Below are 24,493 nucleotides of genomic sequence, written 5' to 3'. Positions count from 1 at the left end.
TTGCACCTAAAAAATTTCTTTGAAAGCACTGGGGTTAGTATAGAAGAAAGGAAAATCTAGTGCATTATAAATAAATTTGGTTTCATCTTTTGTTTTATAAACAGAGTTCATATGCAGACATAAATTCTTCTCATTTTACTCAGGCAAATATCTTTCAATAAGCTTTGTGGGGTTTGTATGACCAAGTCTGAATCAGAGTTTTCTATGCAAACTGAGTGAAGAAGAAATCTGTATTTATCCCTTATATTGAAGCCTGGGTGTCCAAAGGTCATTAGTTTACAATCCAGTGGATTCAGTAATGAGGTCCCTCCTATTCTATACACATAGAAGCCCAGAGTTTATTCCCTGTGGATGTTCCCAGAAGCCTTGGCACCACACCAAAAGGTAATAAGGGGAAAATCTAACCTAGTCTTTTCGGCACCTTAGAAAACCTGTTTACAGTGAGGCTCAGCAATCAAAACAATGACTATGTTACACTTTGGAGTCTGGAAAAGAGGTGCTGCCTAGCACAGCCGGTGAAGACACTGGTTTTAGCACCTAGATTCGTCTCGACTGATTATGTCATATTACATAGACAAGAGAAGTTACAGCAAAGAAAGCAGTGGTCCCTTCTGGCACATCAGCTATGCCTACAAACTAAAGCAAGGCTGGCTATGTAGTGTCTGCTGACTTACTACTGCTGGTCTAGGTATGTCAATACAGACTGTAGTATCTCCTAGCCCTCCAGAGATGCCCTGCACATAATGCAGTTGTGAGCAAGTCCTGTGGTTAGCAAATCCAACACAATTGTGCTTGTGATGCTAATGCACCATGGGCTAACAACCATAAGACAAGTAGACTATGCTTCTGGTTTCTCTTCCTTTGTAAATATGTCTTTAGATGGACTGAAGGTTACAAGTTTCCAATAACAAACCCACCTTTTCTTTAGTGGTTTTCTGGTTTTTTATGTGCATGTTGAAGTTTTGGCCTCCAGCAGCTGCGCTGCAAACTCAAGAGTTCTTGCTTTAGATCTAGTCTCTAGGACCGTAACAATTAAATAAACACTCCTAAAAGCAACATATTTCTATACACATATTTTACACGACAGAAATCCCAAAGGAATTCTCTTCTTACTAACCCTGACGAAAAAAAAATGATAGAATAAATCTCCAGCACAGCAAGTGTTTGCTTCAAACTCTTGTCTACACCCTGTTTAAAGTTCTTCCCTTAAGTGCCTACTGGAGAATCAAGGAGAGGAAAAAGTATTAATAATTATTGCTTTGATGTTAAAAATAGCTTATAACAGCAATCTGTAAACCTCTTAGTAAGGGTATATCTTTCTTGTGATGATTGTCTTTTTTAAATCCTTTTGGGCTCAATTCAGCAGAATATTTAAGCACAATAGTTAATGTAAAACAATTTCCACTGGATCCAAAGTGTTCTTTTGGGTGATGTACTGAATCACAACCTATATGATCAATGTTTCCTTTCAAATTAAACTTTTTTCCAGAGAAAAAGAAACTGGAAACTCAAGAAGATTCTCTAAAGTTTATTCCAATGAAAGCAAGGAACAGTGAGGAAGACATCAAAACGTATAGTCCACCAAAGCATTGAATGTATCTGAATATTTTAGAGGCTTCATTCTTAGGATATTCACCTGACATTCCTAGCCTAGGTTTACAAAGCTCAATTCTGAAGAGCGGTGAAAACAAGCCAAAAATCACAATTATAAAAGAGGCAACATAATTAATTCACACTGAACTGGCGATCAGTCTGTCAATAACAGGTGAATGTTGTACCAAAAAGCAGGTAACGCTGCCTTTCAAATTCCTGTTAACTGACAGCTGGTTTCTGAAAGGATTTTCAGGTTTTCCTTTTAAGTATTACCACCAAACACATGTAACTCACTGTCATTTTCCAAGCACCTTGCTACACGCCACCCAAACAAAAAAGAAAATACAAGTAGATAACAAAGAGGCAGAGGATTAAAGAGGATGCAGAAATTTATGTCAGATCTACTCACAGTTGCAAACAGATGTGAGCTAGAGACTTTAGTGGAGTAATATCAATTTACACCTAGTAAAGCCTAGCCAAAAATATTTCCATGTAAAAGGAACATATGACGCATGAACCTACAAAATCATCACAATGCAAATCAGTTAGTCGCTATCATATGACGAGAGTGGAAGCATAATAGTTATTAAAATGGCTTTCACTTAAATGACTTCAGTATTAACTAGGCTTAATACATGTCTTCACAGGAGCTTTGCAAAGTCAGGACAACACAAGTTTCTTACCTGAGCTTTTATTTGTTTTGTTTTGTCTACTCTTAACTTGCTCAGTCCATAAGGTAGGATAACGAGAAGCTATATCTAGAAAAAAAAAAAAATGACAGAAAATGTTTGAAAATATTACAGTATTTTTTTTAAGTTACTAGCAGCTGAAATATAAGTGTCTAGTTTTAAAGATACATGGATCTAAAAAAGAAAAGGGCACACTGGTTTGCATTATTAGTACAGTTAAATACTTTATTAATGGCATGAATAGTTCCTTCCTGACCCCATTCATATAAAAGGTTGAAAGAAACACTTTTAGACTAAAATTATGTTTTATCAGAATAAAAATCTCCCAGTGTGGACCCAAAGTACATAACAGCCTCAGATCAGACTCTGTGAGATTTGCAGTGAGTGGTAAGGCAGCCACAATATAAGATTATCATTGTATGTAGGCTTTGAGCTTTGCATTTACAATGCACCAAATTTCCCCAGACACAAATAAGCCTGACAAAACATCAGCCTTTAATATTACTAAGTGATATGCTGAGGACAGAATTAACCCTTTAACTTTCTTATTTTACCATACAGTTTTAATCTGCACTCTGGCTCAAGTTTAAAATCTTTCTCTGCCCTGAATAGTGATGATTAAAATTGCTAATGTTGGACTCCATAGCTACAGTGTCATCTCAAAACTATCACATAAAATTCGTTGCTTGTAAGTAAAGACTCTATTGTATTTGGTGTCTTTATCTAGAAAAAGGTACAGATGCTTGCAATTTCTTGCAACTGCCCAGCAGCTGAACTAATTCTTAAGGTAGCATTTGATGTTGTAGTGTATGGTCCATACTGCAGACTTTAATACTACACCATTAAGTTCTTGTTGATGCTCACCTTCTTCATCACCTTGAGGCTGAGTCTCCAGCGCGGGAGCTGAGGCATCATCTGAATTCAGAATGGAAAAGATTTGCAAGGAGACTACAATTATGAGAGTAAGCTAAATAAGTGTACATACGTGATTGATACTAATGATTTGCACATAGCCCCGGCCGGTAAACAAACAATAATTTAAACATTATTTATAGGTACTACACAGCATAAATATATTACATCTACAGACTATGGATTATAAATGGATAGGGTTTGAGGTTATGGCTGATGAAATGATTGCAGGGTGTTTGATGAGGCATGAAGTTATCAGGTCGCTCCCTGGACAGTCATCATTTCCAAAGAAGTAATTAGATAAATGTATAGAAGGAGTAAGACCTGTGAAAGCAAAAGCAGTCTGGGTCAAATGACTGGCTGCAGACATGTTGACACCTTAAAATGAAAGGAAAATTTCTTCTGGCACAGCAGGATCTCTTTAACAGTCAAGCTGATTTTATAAGCAAGATTCACAGATTAAAGAACCAGAATGTTGTTTGCATAATTCTTATCCTCTGGTCAGCAGTCTCCATCCATCCACTACCAGCCGTTGCTGCAAGAAAAGAGGGAGGGAAATTTACAGAAATTATAAGAGGATGTGAGTAACTTTAGGGTCAGTAAAACACAGCGGAAGTAGTGCTGAAAAAGAAAAAATCAATATAAATAATTATTTAAGTTGACATTCTGTGAGAAAGGGCATTACCCAAAGACCCATCTTTACCTTATTACTTTTTTGTTATGTAAAATTATTGTGGATATTGTGTAAACATAACTTAGCAGGCCTTGCTAGTACCTATTTTCCAGTCATTGCTGTTTCCTGTAGCACGGATCTAACTCCCAGACTGAGGTGTCCTGCAGTAAACAGCATCCTTCAGGCAAGGGTTTTATCAGAATTTCTTGCAGTTTCACAACTGGATCTCAGACCAACATTGTTTCCAGATTGTTCTCTTGGCATTTTCACAGAAGCTACAACCAAAGGGAAGTGAGAAGCTTCCCCTTGCACGTAGCCCTACCGGGGTAACAGTGAGCAGCAGCTGTAAGGCTAACACACTCTCTGTTTCCGTTTCTTCTTGCTACTGCAATCCAGAACAGCCTCCCCACGTTCACTTCGTTGTCACCATCTTTATGCAGATCACGCAGAGGATGACCTTTGCCTCTGGAGACCACAGCCAGGTTCACAGCAAATACAGATACCAAATAAACACTGACAGCAGGTAAAACCAAATTTGCAGCCGTGGAACACTAACCTCCATGCTTTTCACAAAATCAAAGCAGCAGCAAGGAAAACTTACTTTCACTGCAAAATGTTTTCATAAAGAAACTTTTTCTAAAGAGTGCTCATTCCTATGTCCATGCAATGACTGGATACTTTGCTCCAATGCCATAACAGACCGCCATTTCTCATCAATTTTGCTGGCATTTTTGTGGTGTCTTCTGGGTGGTGGAATAAGACTACTGATTCATTTCAGAGAGGCCATCAAGTATCCTAGGGTACTGAGAATCAGGACATACATTTACATCACCAATCAGTATGTGATTCAGAAACCCCAGAATTTCAAAGGGTAGCTTACGGTAGATAAATCTTAGCAAAAGCCCATCCAGAAACTTGGGTTTCAGTATAAATGACATTTTTCTAATCATCTTTGTTACACAATTTCAGTTTGTGACACATTTGATCTTATATTCCTACCCAAAATTCAGATATAACACCATAACTTTAGCAATTATCAGTCCAGTCAAAATTAGTCTCTTGAACTTTGTTCAAGCAGCATGTAAAACAGTCTACAGATTTTTTTTCCCTTTTTTTACAAAAACTTAACAGATGTTCATGACTGAGTCATAGAACTGGCCTCAGGTCTCCCCCCACCCAAGAGAAAGAAAGAGAACAAACCAAAGATTTGGTATAGGATATCTGTATAAAAGGTATAAATTTTACTCCAGAACTGGAGGAGCTACAACAGTTCCTGAACTGTTTTGTAGTTCCTTCATTTGCAGGAAGACATAAATTTTCTGTTTGCACTCTTTCAGGTACATCATCTTTCAATAAAAACCTTTGCGGTAAGAATGAAGAGGCATGTGACATTTCATTGATCAAAACAACGTTCAACGGAGAGTCACAAAGGTAAAGTAGTTATTCTTCATGTTAATTAGATATCTCACAGGTTAATTGTATAGGTCTTCCTGGCTGGCACATGCATACCAGTCCATATGTGTGTACATTTAAACAGAAATCATTCTGTTTGCTGTCAGAGTCCAGTTGCCAAGAACATAGTCCTGCAGTCAGCTAAGAATCAGAAAAAAGGGATGTGATCCCATCTCTGACAACTGTGCTTTTCGGATAACATGAATATTTTCCTTGGATAGAGGAGGGAACTGCAGTGCCAGGGAAGATACTTTAGCAATTACGTTTTAAGCTTTATTCCTGTTTGGTTTATTTGCAAATATGCAAACAGAGCTCCTGACCTCCAAAGTCTGTATCTGGAAATTTTCTTTCAGTATTGGAATACCCAGGGAAAGCAAGGTGCATGTCTGCAACAGATATGGCCCACCAGGTCATCTTCTGTGTCTGTGGGACAGGTTAGAAGAGACTGTCTCTGGCTAAACCTATGCTGTCTCTTGAAAGTCGCTTTCTCAGGACCACACTTGAAGGTCTGATGCATGTCCTTCGCAGCAGTAAGAATGTCATGAACCTGCCTAAGCTTGCTGAGTTTCAATACGGGCAGGTACTCCATCCAGGCACCCCTGATTAGTCCACAGGAACATGCAGAGGAAAGACGAGCAGGGTGTTTTATGGTTATTTCAAAAACTACTGCTGGACCCTTTCAGGTTGAGCTACAAAACACTTCTTACTACAGTGACTGTGAAGCCAAAGCACATCCCTTTAACTTAGATAGCTGATCCTGTTCACTGCTCTGTGATGGTCTCTAAAGAGGTTGTGATTTCTCTGACAACATGACTTTATTTAAAACATAAGGCAGGACTGGCTGGCAGAAGGGTGGGGAGAGGAAGTTCACAGCCAGCATCTAAGGGCCAGGGACCATCTGGGAACCAGGTCAGTGGCCCTTCATGCTGCAGATTTGTGCTGGAGAATAAACACAGGGCATGAGTAAAATGCAACCATGTCATTTTAGATGTGAATATATGTGATAACAGAGGGAGACTTGATAAACATTTAAGTTCCTTGTTCTATGATTCTTCATTCAGGGTTCAACGGCTCAGCCACCACAGTTGCAAATAAAAATAAAGGATTCCAGACAAGTTTTATATATGGGATAGTTCATTCAGTTCAAAGCTGAAAATGAAACTCCTGACCTAAAGCAAATAGGTAACTTAAAGTTAGTGGAACACACATTTTGTCTGGAAATACATGAAGGAACAATTTCCAGTACTTTCTAATTATTAACCTTAAAAGAAGTACTGATTTTCTCAACCTAAGAGTGCAATGGAAGTTTATTTAAATGTTGGGTATATTACAATGCTGCAAAAATTCCTGTAAAAAAAACTATTTCAATTATATATACAGTGCACCAAACAGATAGCCATTAACATTAGCATGAATATGAATAACTTATTTAAAATTAATTTATGCTAGGTGTCACTGACAGCAACATTGAGTATTTTGAGCTGAATTAAAAATTCTTTTAAGCATTTGGAGAGTGTAAGCTTTAATTTTGTTTAAAGCATAGACATCTCCCTCATTTAAACCTACCAGATATGCTGGAATTGCATCAGATTTTCTCCTGCTAACAAGATATACACTATGATCTATCTCTAACAACAATCACCGGGCCATGAATGTAAGCGATCAGATGAATTACTCACAATATAGAGCAAAGTGCTGGGTCCAAGATGACTCAAGCACCGATTGCTATGGAAATAAAGTGTGGACTCCGGTTCCTGAGATTTTGGGACTGCAGAATGCTGTCTTTATCAAACAGACAGAATAATCTGTCCTCCAGGGCAAGCAAACAGTATGGGAAAATACTTCAGAGTATAGCTATGGGAAGAAAAGTTATCTTCCAAATAGCACAGAATAGCAAAGTCTGTAGGGCTGAGACTAGAAAAATGTAATGTCTGTGCATATCTAGACAAATACATGCATACATATATATTCATTTATACTTATAAGTTTACTAAATATGTAGAATGCAGACATAAAATGAATAGTAGGTATGCATGTATACATATATGCAGCTATAATATATGATGAAAACATATTGATAATTTAATCCTATGGAAAATCACAGTGGTGATTTTTGTTTCTATTTAAAGGCCAGCTAAGATGTTTACCTGTTTTTCCTGCACCTTCTCGTTGTGGCAGCTTCTCACTCACTGAACCTGCAATCGGAAAAAAGGAATTAACCAGAAAAATATTAATTGCACTTTTAATGTGTTTCCTAAGAAACACAGTACCACTTCAATGATTGATTTTTGTTTATTACAGCAATAAATGTCAGCAAATTCTTCCGTTGCAAATAAAAGATCTCAGCTTTGCCTGACTTCTGCATTTGCATACGATCAATTTACTGTCAGACGCTACTTCTTGGACACAGCAGGACTTGAGAAAGAGACAACATTAAATACTACATAGACACAAGGGCAAGAACATGCTCACATGCTGCAGAATCAATGTCTCCCTTCCCCACTGACCCAGCGAGGACAGGTCCTGCAGTCAGATGCATGGCGCGGGCACTGCTACCTTGCAGTCCCCTGTGCAGGGCAACATCCCTTCTGCTCACAGAGTCTTGCCCACCACACCTCAGCTGCTCTGAGGGGCTTCTTCGGCCCCTACCCAGTCCTGGCTCACGTTAAAACCTGCCCCTTTCTGCTTTAAAATTCCTTATACAAAGCCTTTGGGAAATGCTGTGCTGTTGTGGAAAAGCGTGTGTGTTGGGGGAGGCAGGGACAGCGCCTGCTTCTGAGTTTGAGCCTGGGCTGGTTGCTGGAGACACCCCCAGGGCTGTGGCCCTTAGGGAAGGAGACAGCAGTGGTGGGAAGGTAGTTACGTTTGCAGGAGATGGGGTTTAACAGCTTATTCTACCAGCTTGGACTCCAACCCAACATCCAGTCTTGTCTTCAGGTTGTCAAGAAATGGAGAATCTACTGGTTTTCTTAGTATTTTAACAAGAGGTAGCTGTCCTTAGGGTTTAAAATAGAAATACCTCCTTATTTCTTGCTTATGTCTCATTATTACAACCGTTTGTATAATTCTAACTCCTAGCCACTTCTTACCAACATACGTATCTCTGCTGCATTAAAAACAAACCTTTAAAAGTGATATTTTTCTCTCTGAAGAGCCACATGGAGCAAACAAAAATTAAAAAGCATAATGTCTATCTATTCTTACCACATAGTCTCTTCTTACGTACACCTGCTTTAATGAAAGAAAATGCCACATCTGACAGATGCTCAGAAGTGTGTGAAATTATTTCGTTACCTTCATTTTCTCAATTTATTTCCTTCTGGAATAAGTACATTCCCTGGGTTTAAAACAAACAAAAAAAAACCCCAAACCTTGCAGCACAATAAATCTGTTCTAAAAGGCCAATTTAAATAAGCGAAGCCACTAAATCACAGGCCATGTTTGAAATGCTGAACTGATGGTTACTTCAGCATGGAGTTTAGATATGGGAGTCTGCCAGAGGGAAGACAGCTAACATCACAAATCTGGCATGCTGATTTTAACACGGTCATAAAAGAATGCAAGACAATGCAGCCAAGCTGATATTACCTTCTGAAGGATTCAGCTTTTAATACAGTTTTTATACATTCATATCAAAAATATTCTAGTTTCAACTTGCTTCCTTTTTTGGTGGCATTGTATTTTTATTGTATTACGTTTGAACCACCAGAAATTCAATGTACATAGTGATGCATCAGTATTAATTCAGACAGGAAAAGTAAAAGTAATTATCATTGTAGGAATTATATCCAAAGGTGTTTGGGATAGCTTGCGCTAAATAGGCTGCAATACTAATCCATGGTGTTCACTCTGAAGAGGAGGCAGATTCCTGCATTTATGCTAGCTGAAGCCAGAAGATCTGAGCTTCTCGGTGCTTGGCGTGAATTTGATAAGAGGCTCAGCTTGAACTCAAATAAGATGTTCCAGTTTTATGAAGTACTGCATACAAAATTACAGGTTCTTCTAATTGCACTAAATACCAGTGATCCAATCTTTCCTCAAATTTCATCCAGTTATAATTAACTCTGTACTTTCTCAATGTAATTTTGATACACAGGCATATCATTGTAATTCTCTTGCAAATGCAGAGATTTTAGGTTTGACGCTCACCCACACTCAAGCATTTTACACCAATTTGTGAGTAGCAACGAGGTCTCAGCATGGGGAATGTGTGTGATGAACTGCCCCTGATAGCCCCCTTGTGCTAAAAGGAGTAAAGCCTCAGTCTGACAACAGTGCTGTCTTTCTATATATATTTAGAACCAGTATTATAAGCTGAACTTAAACTTCAGTTTATACCTAAGTAATTTCAGACATTGGTGAAATTTATATAATATTTCACATCTTAAACCAAAACCAGAAAAATCTTTCCAGATTTTGTTAACACCAAGATGCCTTCAGATTACTCCATCTGTATGTGAAATGGTACGAAATTAGAACTATATATTTGTGTAGAGTCAGAAAGAATTTAATTATTTTTTCTGTGCTTTGCTTTTTTACCCTAAATTATGATGGAAAATTTATGGATAGAGGAGGAGCGTGGCATTCACAGAGGCTAACTTTATCATAGTGAATCTAACTTCACTATGAAATTAGATGAATGCCAGGAAAACAGCTTCACTGGGCTAACATTAATTTTTTTTAATAGTCTTTGGAAGCTAAGAGAAATATTCACATAATTTCCTGCAAAGGGAAATCTGCACCCTTCACATAATTTCACCTGAAATTTTCCATTTATGCAGGAAAAATTTTTCTTGTTGTCTCCAAGTTTGAGGTGAGGAGGAGGGCTGACTGAGCTTGTATCAGTTTCTTCTACCACTTTCTGAATATATTTAAGGTAGAAGTACATCTAGATTAAATGGTGATAGGAAGTTGCATTTGCAAGTTTCTAGGAAATTGTATCTTCAATACTCACGAAAAGTGCTCACATTTTCAGCTAGATAAGAAACAGAAATAACAACTTATAACTTATTTAAAGGTCAGGCAATACAATCACTGCAAGCAACCAAATCACCACATAAATATATTTATGGAATGAGAGAGGACAAGGAGGGATAACAAATTCAGCAGCATTATTTTAACAAGGAGTATTTAGTATCATTCTAGCTTGTGCATTTGCCTAGTCATTTATAATTCTGATGAATTAAAAAAAAATAAAAAAAATATTCATGCCTTAGTTTATTGCAAACCCCACAATTCAGCCCAGCTTCACTCTAACAACTTCTGAGGCACAATAAATCTTCCAAGGAATGGGATGTGAGTTTTGTGGTCTCTGATTTTAGCATATCCATATTCTATCATTTTGATCACATGTGACTTGGTCTTTAAAAAAGAAGGTGAAAGTCCATTGTTATACAGTTTAGATAATGATTTCTGATCTACGAAAGAATATTTGATATGTAATCACTGAATGCAGATATCAAGAAACAGGAAAGTAAACTTCCCATGCTGTTCTTTATCTCACATATGGGTGTGCCTGACTGCGTATGTATAGGAAAAGTCCTGCATATGGGGACAAAAGATCTAGATATTCCAAGGATGGATATTTTTCCCAGCTAACTGAAGCAGTATCATGCAAATTTAAGAAGTCCACTGCCTTCCCCAATATATTTCTTTTAATTACATTATCTGATGATAACAGGAAGAGTTCTGAAATTTTAGAGGTACTTGTATTTTGGCTTTAAAAGGTGATCCTACCATCTTAATTGTAAGGTATCAAAACTACACAGAATAAGAATATATGTCTCCACACCTCTGCAATCTCACTGGCAGAAGCCCAGAATAGTTAATAAGGCATTAAAAACCTGCAATAGGCAAACATTGTATTTTCCAACGATAATTTAACACCTGCTTCTCAGTTTCTGACCCATTTCCCAGGACTCTGTGCCTATGGAATTTCTACAGTTCCCTGCAGTGCTGATAACAGAGATGGGGAGCTGTAAAAACGTCTGGTTTTAAGACTGGTGTTCTTTAGTGAAAGTATTGGGGGACATTCATCATTTTTAGGGAGCTTTCTTTTTAATGCTGTCATGGGAATATGTTTGATTTACTCTGCTTCTCACCACTGCTCCTGCAACAGTCGAGGTTATTTCCATGGAGCGGAATGACAATCTGAGATTTATCATGTCTGTTTTAGCAGTATCAAGTGCTGGTGAGGGAACAACTGGAAAGGATGGAAGAAGAGCTCTTCCAGGTAAAGATGTAGCAATTAAAGCAAAGGGTTTACATATTTCAGTGGGAGAGTTCTGCATTTTAAATGCTGTTTATAACCTTCATCCTTTCACACTTTGTGTCTCTAGTGAAAAAGACAACTTCAATAAGAGCAACAAGAACAACACAATGAGCAAAAAAACAGCTTATGCAACTATTGTGCATAGATAGATAACAAATATACACGTGACGCTTTTCTGTCCCAGGACATGAGATAGCTTTAGGAAGCATCACGTTAAGCAGCTAACCAATATTAACAGTTAACTTAGAGGTTTATTTCACCTATCCAATATCATATAGTACATGTGAAGTATGGACAGGGGATGGAACTGGGAAACCAAGCTCCTAACTGCCCATCCTAAGTTCTGCTCCAGATTTCCTCTATTAAAATCCAAGTTCTTCCAGGCTGCCATGCTCTTCTTTCCTATTTCTGAATATTCACCAAAGTCAAAGGTGTTTCTACTGGGAGAAAATGAAAGACAAGGAATTACCCCATAATTTAGGAACAGCACAGTTGATTAGACATGTATTCAAACCCTATCTGAAGTTACTGAAGTACTAACCTAGAACTGAAAAGAAACACTGAACATTTTCATTAAAAAGATAAATTTTCACACCTTCCATAATATTACATTTCCTGTGACAAAATCATTTCAAAAACATGTTCACAGTTGACACTGCCTGCCATGTTGATTGTCTGTGCACATTCTCTAAAGGGAAAAGGTGGCAAAAGTGATCCTGGGGAAAAAAATGTCTGGGACACACAAACTGCAAAAATTGCAAAAATGCCTTTGAAATAGCTATAGCATCACGTCTGCAGAATACACAGCAGCAAGTGAAAATACATAAGCGCACTAGTGTCAGGATGCCACCACTACAGCAGATCTGCCTGCAAAATCAAAAAACAGCAAGGCAATGCCTGCAACAAAGCTAGTAACAGCATGGTGTGTTGGACTGACCAGGGACAACAGCGTTGGAAGAAATGGAATCCCTGAAATACTAGTTAAAACAGGAGTACATCTACTCAACTTCAGTACACCCACTAAAATTTTGATTGTAATTCCCATGCACAGTGGTACTAAAGAAAAAGTACAGAAGGGAATCAACGGTGATCTGGAAAACATCAACAGTCCTTCTGGGGGAAAGAAACCTTCTTTTATCGTAAACAGATGGCAATTTTGAATATATACTGGGAAATGGGAGACGGGTGCAGTTGTGCTTCAGGCTTTCATTCTGCAATATAAGAGCAAAGTTTTGCCTTATTATACCACATAACTTTCTGAGAAAATCTGTAGCTGCCTCCTCTGCTGAATGGGATGGTTTCTCCAGACCTCTTAAGACTGAGACCTTAGCCACTACCACTGCAAAATCCCCTGGCATTTCAAATCTATTTCCAAACCCTGCTGTAGTTGGACTTCTTTCCTGAGGGATAAAGGAGAAGTGGTGAGCAGTAAAACATGACAGCACTGATACAAGCAGGGGAGGAAATGTGCAGAGATAATAGGAGAAGGTCTCATAACAATTGGAAAATTATGCACACTCTTCCATGGAACAAAATCATACTCTGCATACTTACCTGGGCCCTGGAGTAGTCCATATATCTCTGAGCTACTAAATTAAAATTGAGTGCTGCTATCACCTTCTCCTTAGCATTTTAGCATTCCTGTAAAACTACCTTCCCTTCCCACCCCTTCAAAAATGAGCTGCAGCCGTCTGGCAGTTTATCTGCTAAGCACATGAATATACCTTTGAGAGGAACTAAGAATTGGTTCCTGTAAAGATACAATAATTCTGATATTAATCTAGTAATTAACCTGGAACTACACCGCAGCTTCTCCTCAATAAGACTGAATACAAATAGAAAAAGCGAAAGTACAATAACTCAGTAACATTTTGAGCCAAAAATAATGCCATATGCTGTGCCACATTTGCCAAACAATTAAGTGTTGAACTTCCAGCATCAGCTTAACCCCTTTTTCACTGATGTCAGTGAAAGGGATGAAACTACAGATTGATCTTGCCACAAAAGCCATGAAGGCGTGCTTTCAGAGAAGCCTTGGCTATGGACATGCAGAAGCACGTCTATTCAAGAATACACTGAAACACAAAAATACTATCCTAACCATGTGTCTTCTGAAGAGGCAATCTAGTTATAAACAATAACTACACTAAAATGAATGCACATTTTTCTCTATTTTAAGGTTCCTGCACATTATATATTATTTTTCATAACTGTCATTCTGCAGCGACTTTTCAGACTGGATCAAAACTATTAATCTGAAGAGTATTCTTTCTGGCTAAAGTTCACCTACAGGCAAGATGCATGGAAGATTCTGCAAATCGTTTAAACAAGATAGACCTTAAAAGAAGAATTAACTTTTTATAATTTTTGTTGAAACTTTCTCCATGATCTCTTCTTTCCTCCATCTATTTATTAAAAACATCAATACTGTGCTTGAATGACTGAAGTAGATCAGACGAGGTGAATTCCCTCCAAGGCCTTTTTACCAGCTTCATTTACATTACAGGGTTATTTACAGCTTTTTAAAACTATTTCTCCTGCTCTCTGACAGAGAATGGTGCTACAGCACAAACAGAAAGGCAATACATGGAGCTCAAGTATATTTAGAGCTATTTCTGTGCAATTCTGTCAGCCCTAAGGAAGGTGAATAGCAATTCTGGCAACTGTTCATACACTCAGGATTTGTATTTATTAACAACGTCAATGAAATAGTGTCAGAAGCAAATTCCTAAAAAACAGTGCACCTGCTAATTATATTAATGAAAGATAAAAGGCAGTACACATAGCAATGAGTCTGATTTGCTAATTCATTTCTACAGACAATGATTCCATTATGTTTTTAATGCTTTGTTTCGTTTTTATTTCTCCTCTGGATTTGGTCATTCATGAAAACTGTGGGAGTTCTTTCATTGGGCTATGTTACAAATCAGGACAGTCACACACCATATCTTGGGGGGAGTGGTTTTCTTTTTCTGTACTCAACATACTTAAAATACAGAAAAGGCAAAGCCCTCTGAATTTTTTTTGCAATTAGTTTATGTGCAAGCAAATTTTGGCATAAAGAAAGGACTATCTCAGCAAGTCAGTTGCACGGTTTCATATATTGACACACGAATTTCATACAAATAACCACTGTAGAAACCCTCTTCAACAGCCAGATTACAGTACAAGTAACGTAGATGGATCATAGAATCACAGGGAGGTTTAGGGTAGCAGGTCTCACACAGGGCTAGCTTGAAAGCTAGATCAACCCTCTCAGAGCCTTATCCAGTTGAGTTTTGCAAATCCCCAGGAATGGGCCATCCACAGCTTCCACCAGCACCTATTTCTGTGCTGAACCACTCTTCCAGTGAAGAATTTTTTTTTCCTTAAGTTTAACCAGATGCCACAGATAAACTCTGCTATTCATGACACGATGTCATTACCCTGCCAGACAAACAAGTCTTACCTGGGCACCGGGGAGTTTTGTGGGCCACAGCAGTACCACTGATAGGACGACCATTGGGAGTGACACACCAGCAGTATCCAGTGTAACTGTGGCACTGAACCTGTCAGCAATGACATCAACCATGTGCAGTTTGTCAGACATATGTTTCTTATCCCAAAGTGTTCATGACACATAAGTGCAAAAGACTAATCCAGAAAACTATATTGACAAAACCTAGAACAATAAACCATAATGGACCTCATCTCAGTTCTATGTATGATTCTCTAGCATAAATAACAGTTTATTTCAAGAAAAATGTGGTAGATCCTTCAGAATCTAATGGAATAGAAGACTTTTGAAATATGTGGTTGTTTACACCCTGATTCAGAATAGTGAGGTGCAGGTGTTATGAGAACCTTACAACAAAGTTCCTCAAGGGACACATAAACTGTTCCTGAAGCAAGCAATCTTGATTTTTTTTCCACATAGAGAACATATTGTTCCACCCACTGAAGGAGCAGGACAGAGTGCTTCTGCCAGCATTATTCATATCCCAAGCTGTCAGAAAGGAAACTCTTGGAATTCCTCTTAGAAATCAATTGCATTATATTTCCTGAGGGCCAATATCACTTCCCTCACCATGCTCAAAATGAGAAGGATCGTCTTCTGCACAACTCTGCAACTGAAATGCAGTACAAGGCAGAAGAAGGTGATCTTGTTTGGAATATATATCACAGGGTAAGCTTTTACCTGCATCCCCCTCTGAATTCCATGACCTAACCTAAATCAAAGTCTCAGACCACATGGTTTTGCAGAAACTCAGCTGAGAATAGGGAAGAATCCTGTATGATTCACGCTTCAGCCGTAAGATATGGACTCTGGTCACAAGTTTTCTGGTTCAAATCAGGAACAGATCAGAAATTCCAAACATTTTACCATCTGATGAGTATTCAGGGGGCTACAAGAATGACTCAGCTGCCTCAGCCTAGAACAGGGACTGTATCACATGAACAATGGTAATGTCTGGCTCTTTTGCTGGCCAACTGAAAAAAAGAAAAAGGACTCAGCATAAAACACAAATTTCCCTTCCATTTGTTAACATCAGTGGTAGCATAAATTACATTTCACTTTGAAATTAAATTTCCCTTCATTACATTTGTCTCATCTTCATCCTTTGCAAACACACATATCCTGACTTTCCAGCCATGCAAGATAATGAATGAAATATTTTCAACCTGACTGTATGTGCCATCATCATTGCATTCTGGGATAAACACTTGTTGAAATTCCTTGCGAGCTTGTTCCTGGGTGTACTTCCTCTCAGCCACACATCTGGAAACATCTAGAGAAAGGAAAAAGACAAGTCAGCTGGGTGAAGCAATATGAAGAAAAGATAGGTGACAATCTATATTAAAAAAAAGGAAGAAGACTCTGAGACACACATAAAGAAAACCAGAATTATAATCAGTGAAAATGTACAATCAGTTGCATTACTTTTAGGAAAGAAAACCAAGGGAAGACAGTAATTTCTAGACAATAATCAAGAACTGGGAAATGAAACGGAGAGATGCCTGGAGAGACAGCCCTTCTGCTCCAACTGCTGCCAAAGGGCAGAAACCCAGACAGGGCTTCTCCTATCAATTTAACACAGCAATAGCTGCTGCATTGTGCCCCACAATATTCTTTCCATGCTGGTGGCACCACCAGCTATCTAGTGCTTCAGGAAAGGCAAAGCAGGCAGCAGGAATGCAGCTGCCTTGCATTTCCTACTGTGAGTTTAAGCATCATTTACTGCAGTTATTCAGCAATCTCAGCTGCGACTACAGGTGTGCCTTTTTACCAGGCTGGTAAAAGAAATAGAATAAAATATATTGTACAGCATAAAGGCTTGTTGAGGAGGTGATTTAATAATAATTTTGGACATGCTTAATTCATATTATGCTAAAATTTAATATGACAGTTTATGATTTAGGCATGGCACAAGTCAAGTCTACCACATGGTCCTTTTTTTCGGCTGTGTGGTTTCTTGCACCGTCTCCGACATTGCCTGGTACTGGTTTCCATCCAGGACAAGGTAGCAAACTAGACAGCTTTAATTCAGTGGAGTTACTATTAGCAAATAAATTATATTGTCTGCTACATATACTTTATTTCAATTAGGCAGCCAAGGGCTGAGAAAGTCACATAACATAGGCAGTTGTACCTTTTTTTTTAAAGCCGCTACAAATTTTAGCACGTTGCTGATGCAGAATCAATACTTTAGGATCTGCTTGAGCTAAGCAATTTCAGGAGAAACGAGAATACCAGGCAAGCTTAAGGTAGTATTAATGATTTCAAGATGTGACTGCAACATCTGAATTAGAATGATCTCAAACATATAAGCAGAGAAATTTGCTGCTTCTGATCCCTGTTTTGTTTAAAGTCTGTTTGACAGTAACTGGCTAGTTTCCTTTTAGTGTTAAAACTGTCTAGCAATTACCTGTGAGACAGGGGTGTTCTGGTGATTTGTGAATGTTTGGGCAGTTCTTCAAAAGCATGGGGATGGGCTTTCTAGTCCATGCAGGCTTTCTAGTCCATGCACATTGAACAGAATCTGAACAGTGAGGCAACAACACTTCCACTTCCCCACCTGACACCAGCATATCTTAACAGGGTCCCCAGGAGCACACAGGTGAGCCACCTAAGACCCCAGTCCCCTGAGCATCCTCTCTGTGCCAGTATCACTCATACATACATGCACAGAACCAGCAAGGAAGCTTGCTCCAACAGCAGAAGTCCTTTGTACAGGATAAATCCTTCACTGGTCATCTCCACCAAGCTTTGGACAACTCACCTGGCAACATTAGCATAAAATATTCCCTTCAAGTCCTAGGCAACCTGGGGTGGAAGTGTACTATAATGAGGACAGAAAGTGGTCCTCAGCATCTGCAACCTGAAAACAAAATTGGGGCCCTGTAATTCTAATCTTCGTATTGATTTCCCTTCTGGTCTTGAGTTGCATGCACTACTTCTGTGCATCAGTTTACTCTTCTCACAGGAGCATTATGATAGTGTATGTTGGTAAAATGCCCAAAATACAGTTGTTTCACTCTGAAAAACTATGTTTCAGTCTTAACAACCTTAATTGTATTATGCTCTTTCAGAAGGGATATTCACAGAGATGCAATGTTACCTAAAACAGGCAGAGAAGTTCAACCATCCATAAATGTAAGAGAAGTAATAGTGAACCGAATTAGTTTATACTCTGGTACTTTATTTCTGAAGGGAAAATTATAGCCAATGTACTGTGCAGCTCAGGTAAAATCTGTTAATGTATGCACCACCAAAGGTTTTTTTGAGGGAAAAAAAACCAAAACACTTTAAGCAAACTTTTGTGTCGTAAGCCACCTTCTGAGCGTGGTTTGGTTATACAGTACTTAGTAACATGTGGTTTTAATGTAGCTAGTATTTTAACTGAAAATAAATCACTCCTTTGTTGGACCTCTGTCCTCATTTTTCTAGAATGACATGTGGTTTAAATGTCTAAAAGGAAAAGTGATATAAATTCCATCACATAAGGTCTCTGGTATAGTACCAGCAGGGTTGTAAATTAACTCCAATATTTGAATTATCATAAAAACATGCCAAGGAGAAAGAGAAGTTCTCCAAAACTGTCCACAACTTGTTCCTAAACAGCCTGATGCTCTAATGGCCTCCTATTTGTGGATGATCTAATATGCTATAAAATCAACAATGACCAAATTTAGTGGAATATAAAATTCACATTTGAAGCTTTCTTTTGTATTATATAACCATGGAAACATTTTAAAGTTTTTGGGCATTACTGTGCTTCGGTATACCCAAAATAAACCCATGGGGAAGATCTCTTATCAAGTTAAGCATCTGAAACTGTGTATAGTCAAAATATTCCCAGTTCTGTTTCTTTTATTTCACCAAGGCATTACCACAGGGGAATAACTATGATGCAGAGATGTGGTCCAAACCTGACAGAAAAAATATAATTGGGTGGTCAAGAGAAAAAGACAACATATAAAAACATTCTTCCTCAGAATACTAATGAACATAAAATTATTAATTCAGGGAAGGTAAATTCCTTCCAAATACAACATCACTGAAGCCAAAATAAGTTATAATATTTTTTATAATAAATTTGTAAGACTACACCATCTGAGCATCTTCCTTTGTGTCCTGGTTGCAGTACCTTCTAAATCTACTGTGTGATTTCATACAAATTTTCCAAAGGAAAACAAGAAATCAAGAGATTTAGGTGCTAGACACTGATGTAAAATAACAACTGAAAAAGGACAAGAAAATTAGTTCTTGCCATGACTGGGAGAAAGGCTGAAACATGAGCTCACATGCAAGTATCAAACAAGAGATAGATGTAAGGAAACCTTGCAGCTACTAACAAGCAGAAGTCAGTGATGGGTGAGAACCTGATCCATAGGGAAACAAATATTCCACATGGCCATTGCTCAGGCTCACACAGGGACACCATATCTGGGACTCACTGTGCAAAGTCCTGTGAGTGCACTCAGACAGTTCTTGTCTATGGGCCCCTCTGAGCACTGTGTAACTATGAAGACAACTCACATGAATCTCAGATTATTAGGATGAGTCTGGGCTTAAGTGGCTTGCCAGGAGGAGGTTTATAGGAATATTGACATCTAAGGTGATACCAGTGAAGTCTCACATACCGATCCAACTTTCCTCTTTATCTAGACCAGGAATAACCCAGATCAGGATGGACCCTGAATATTTTGAAAGAAGACTGAGAACTAAAGGTGATGGAACTTACCTGGTACCTCTGTCCTGATTAATCAGCCCACAGCTTTGATTTTGATCGTCATGCACCCTGACCAAAGCAGGTTAAACTCTTTGGGGGTGAATGGCATCACACTGTGACAAACCACCTGAGAGCAGAAAGGACTCTGAGTCTATCTGCAAGGTGTTGGAAGGATGGAAAGCACTGTGCCATTCTATGCATCACTGAAACAAGTCAGCCTTGTTTCACTGTTGTTATACTGGATTTCTAGCTCAAAAAAAAGCCACTTTTTTTTTTTTAATCTGTTTTTGGTTAAACTTTTGGAACCATCTAGTGGAAAAATAACGGGCTTGAAAATGTTACTGGGTTCTGACTAGAATTCCCACTATACTTTATTTCTCTCCACAGCTTAAGTATTAATAAGGGAGCCAGCAGGCTCAAGCCAGAATCTGGTATATGACCTAGCGAAAAGACTTGTTTGGTTCTAAGACCTGTAAAAAGCTGCCTGAAATGAAGCCTTACTTGCCTATACTCAGACAATGGGGAAAACTAATTTTGCAGATATGTATGCCCAGCTGTAATTTTGAATGATGTCAAGACTGACTCAGTAAGAGTTTATCCTCTCAACTCGAGGTAAATGGGTTTGAAGCTTGCTGGGAAAACAATCGTAGAAACTGAGCATGAAGATGCACAAGTTTACCTTTAAATTAGCTCACTTGGTCTGTATCAGCTGTCCAGCTGGGCTGGTACTGGGCTGGGCTCGATGCATTTTAGCACAGTACATTGGCCAGTGTGTTGATTGTACCACTGAGACTTAGCACCAGGACTGCAAAGGCAGCTAGAGGTTTAAGAAGGCAAATATACCATAAGTGAAAGCAAAAATGGGTGTGTGGGAGTGGACAGAAATACACAGAACTGAGGAGATTACAGAGTTGTAGCTGTTTGGGCAGGTCTTTCTGAATTGCCCTTTCTGAATTCTGGCTTCCAGAGGAGAGCAGTGTCTGGAAGGCACAGGTGAAATATAAAGCCATCTTAATTTTCTGCAACAGGCAAGACTTTCACCTATGAAGTTGAGTGGTGCCAGTACACTGCTGCAGGGTCCAGAACCAGATCCTGGCATGTGACACCTGGGAGCATGGGACTTCCTGAGACAGCACTGAAGTCAATAGGAAATTTCAGTACCCAAGGAAGTTCTGGAAACAGAATTAGCTTCACAAAGCACACAGGACTGACTTGGAACTAATCTCGGTTTATGCCTTATTTCTAACACTACAGCACCGAAAACACTGAGCTTCAGAAAAAAAGAAGAAAACATCTATCAACTTCAACTCTGCTGGCTAATCCTTGAATAATATATCACACAGAGAGAAGTTTATTACTACAAAGGAGAAGTTTATCTTTAAAACAATGACACAAACTCATCAAGGGTGTAAACACCATCTCTAAAGTGACATTTAATACAATTGAATTTACAGCAACTTTGGGGCTCCACAGGGAGATCTAACCCAGACTCTCTCATGGAAAAGTAAACAGCTTGCCAAAAGAATAGATAAATCTCCTGCAAAGGTTTTGATTTAGTTCATCCGGTATTTCTTGGTTTGCTGTACATTTCAGTAAGAATAAAAGTACCTTTCCCAGTCCCAATACACTGAGCAGACTTCACTTGCTTTCAAAGAGATTACTGTGTGTGACATGGGCTTGTTATGTATTTATTCATAAAATACACTTCAACGGTTTATTTAGTTATTTTATTATAGATGGAATATCCCGCTGAACAGATCAGAAACATTTACCACTTTGTTAAAACTACTTATAAAGTGGTTAAACTTAATCGTTTGAAGAAAAAGTTCCCCTGAGGGCTTTCCACAGATACTTAGCTGTTCTTACACTAAAAAGAAAGCTTTCCTAAAATCACATAGACCTAGCATAGAGACAGATAATCCAAATACCTCTTGCTTTTCTCTGTAGGTTTCCTATACTGACCCTCCATTATGCCAGAATACCTACAGATACACACTTCCTTGCCCTTAAATTTAGAAATAAACAGCGCAACAAGCTGTTTAAAGTCAGCTATCTACCTGGGCGCTTTACTGAATTGTCTAACAATGAACCAGATTTTTTTTCTGCTTCTGTGTTTCTTTCCTACTGCTCTACCCTTTTGCTAACTGGTAGTGATGCAATAAAAGTCAAATGGTCATAATTTGTCCTTAATTTAGCACAAAAGATTTTTATTTGGAGCACAAGACACCATTGGGTTTATGTAGCATAAACTACTCATAACATTAAGATTTTCTATGATATTTGACCTAAGTTTCAAAGAGCTGATCATGTCTACCAACAAAGCATACAAATAGCTGTGGCCTCTAGTGATCGGAAACACATAGCAAGCTATACATGCTTAAAGTTTCAATTTCAAAGGTGCGGAGATTACTAGCCTCCTGGGTTGGAAAGGATGTCAGCACAGACATTTAGCCTGACACAGCCATAAAATAAAGACTCACTGCTTTGTGACAAGGGCTGGCTGACTCTCTCACTACTTATTTTTATTGCTGCATTCTGGATTCAAACAAAACAGCAGAGCAATCTTAGCTTAAGCTCTCCTCAACTGGCATCTAACAGAGGCAGGCAATGTGGGATGTCTTTGTTGTTTTCTTTTTGTTTTCTTTTCTTTTCTTTTTTTTTTCTTTCCACATTTTGCAACCACCCAGCAGTTTTGATAGCTAACTTTAAGATAAAATAAGGAATGTTGTGCTGGATTGCTTCTTGGCACAATAATATTTCTCTCAATTTCCTAACAGTCACATTTGGAGAGATACAGCCTGACTAGAACTGAATCAAATGTTTGCAACAAAAAACAAAGCTAGAGCTTTCTGATTTTTTACATACCAAAGGCTAGATTAGGTTTTCTGAGCAGAACAGAGATTTGATAAATAGTTTGGAGAAGTCTAATATGGGCCATTTTATAATTCTTGCACTGAAAATTGGAGAAAGCTTGCATTTGTGGTTCCTAGCCTTCATTGAAGTATTATTGCTTTAGCACTAGTAGTTTCTACTTCACTTGCTTTAAGATGTTCATTTTATATAAAGCCTGAAACTCAAATTGAAAATATATGAGCAGAAATGAAAACTTCATGAAACAAACAAACAAACAAAAGGTTAATTTCATACAATTGCAGTAGCGAATATTTGATTCTAAAAAGATACCTTTTTTGTGCCTACGAATGCTTTTATACACCTTGTTTCTGTGCAGTCTGGCTTTGGCAAATTCTGCTTGGAGAAATATTATCAATAAAAATGTGAGTATCTTAAAAAGAGATCAATTCCACCTCCAGGAAATTGTGGATATTATTTCAGTGTTACTTGTCCTGTATTCCATATATCAGTAGACACATTTAAAAGAGCAAAGGAAATTCCACAAAAAAATATTCCGAATGTACTTAAAACTTTATACACCCCTATTAAATACCTACTAGAAAGTATATAATCAGAAGCCAATTGCTTTTGTTTTCAGAGACTAGATAAATTATAATCTCTGTATGTAGATACCTTTTGCTCACCAAGATGCTGAATGGTTTTTTTCTCAAATATACAGTATTACTACAGTGGCTTGATAGATAACAACTTGACACATAACATACATAAAGTACCAAAACCAAAATAAGTTTGGGGCTGATCAGGGTTTGTATCAGGATTGCCAGTATTACAGACTGGAGACTTGCAGTCACCCTATACATTAAATGCAGTGTCTACAGTGAGAAAAATGACAAGACAGCTCCTAGTTAAGAGTATTTAAAGATAAAAATCAGCCCTATAATCATTTTTTTACCAGAAGGTTTATTTAAAAAAAAAAAACAACCTGATACCACTTCTCAATACATTCTCATTTTAATATATTTTTGTCCAAATAATAAACCTGCCTCCCTCTCTTTTTTTTTTTTTCTTTTTTTTCTTTTTTCCTTTTTCCTCATAGAAGTTGGGGAAAAAATGAAAATGCAGAGGAGAAAAGGGAGGGGTGAGGTCAAGTGAAAACTGTTCTGCTTTCAATCTGTAGAGTGTGCAAGCTCCCCATGTCTGTTGAGGATTATTTTATAGACTGACACCTTCGTTCTTTCACTCATTTCAGTTAGGAAAAGAACCGAACCAAACCTACCCACTATGTCTCTCTCTCTCTATCCAGACAAAACATCTCGGGAGTATGTTCTCCCACAGAGCTGCCTTCCAGCGGCAGCTGGAGTGGCCAAGCCAATGTCCCTGGCCCAAGGGACATGCCCAGGCACTGCACGTACATACAAGTCTTGCTCACGCCCAGCTCACAGGCAGACCTGAGCTTGAGGGCAGCCTTCCTGAGAATACAGGATAAGCTGTGCACTCAGAAATCATGTCCAGTATTTACAACCTGGTTCTTTAGCTCACAGGCAACAGTAACATTTCCCCAAAGGATGCTTAGATTCATGAATCTAACCAAGATTAATTTATGAGCCAAAAAAACCTTCTGCCCAGTGATGTCTTCTCTCTCTTTCACAAAGGGAAAATCATATCAGCATGTTTATCCAAGAACAGAAAGGTACCTTAATTCATATAATTTCAAATAATTTAAACATGTCCTTCATTCATTCATTAACTCATTGTACCAATAGTTCAAACAAGTGAAACTTTTCACTCTCGCTGAAAGCCTCATTTTAATGAAACAAATACTGAGTGTTTCTTTAAG

General features: G+C 38.2%; 1 protein-coding gene across 7 annotated transcripts in view; it reads right to left on the bottom strand.

Moving 5' to 3' along the window:
• The window catches only part of SMOC2 (SPARC related modular calcium binding 2), a 147,724-nt gene that overhangs the window by 70,257 nt on the left and 52,974 nt on the right, over positions 1-24,493 (bottom strand). For 4 of the 7 annotated variants that reach the window (XM_055810747.1, XM_055810749.1, XM_055810746.1 and 1 more), the window contains exons 3-7: positions 16,253-16,359; positions 15,039-15,138; positions 7,467-7,514; positions 3,147-3,230; positions 2,277-2,351 (exon numbers count right to left, since the gene is read on the bottom strand). In XM_055810747.1, coding sequence (XP_055666722.1) covers positions 2,277-2,351; positions 3,147-3,230; positions 7,467-7,514; positions 15,039-15,138; positions 16,253-16,359 — 414 coding nt within the window. The remainder of the gene's footprint in view (positions 1-2,276; positions 2,352-3,146; positions 3,231-7,466; positions 7,515-15,038; positions 15,139-16,252; positions 16,360-24,493) is intronic. The other 3 variants (XM_055810751.1, XM_055810752.1, XM_055810750.1) reach the window with 1 other exon arrangement.

Source organism: Falco peregrinus, chromosome 7 (genome assembly GCF_023634155.1).
Source record: "Falco peregrinus isolate bFalPer1 chromosome 7, bFalPer1.pri, whole genome shotgun sequence".
NCBI classification, from domain to species: Eukaryota; Metazoa; Chordata; class Aves; order Falconiformes; family Falconidae; genus Falco; species Falco peregrinus.
This window is presented reverse-complemented; position numbering and strand designations above follow the sequence as displayed.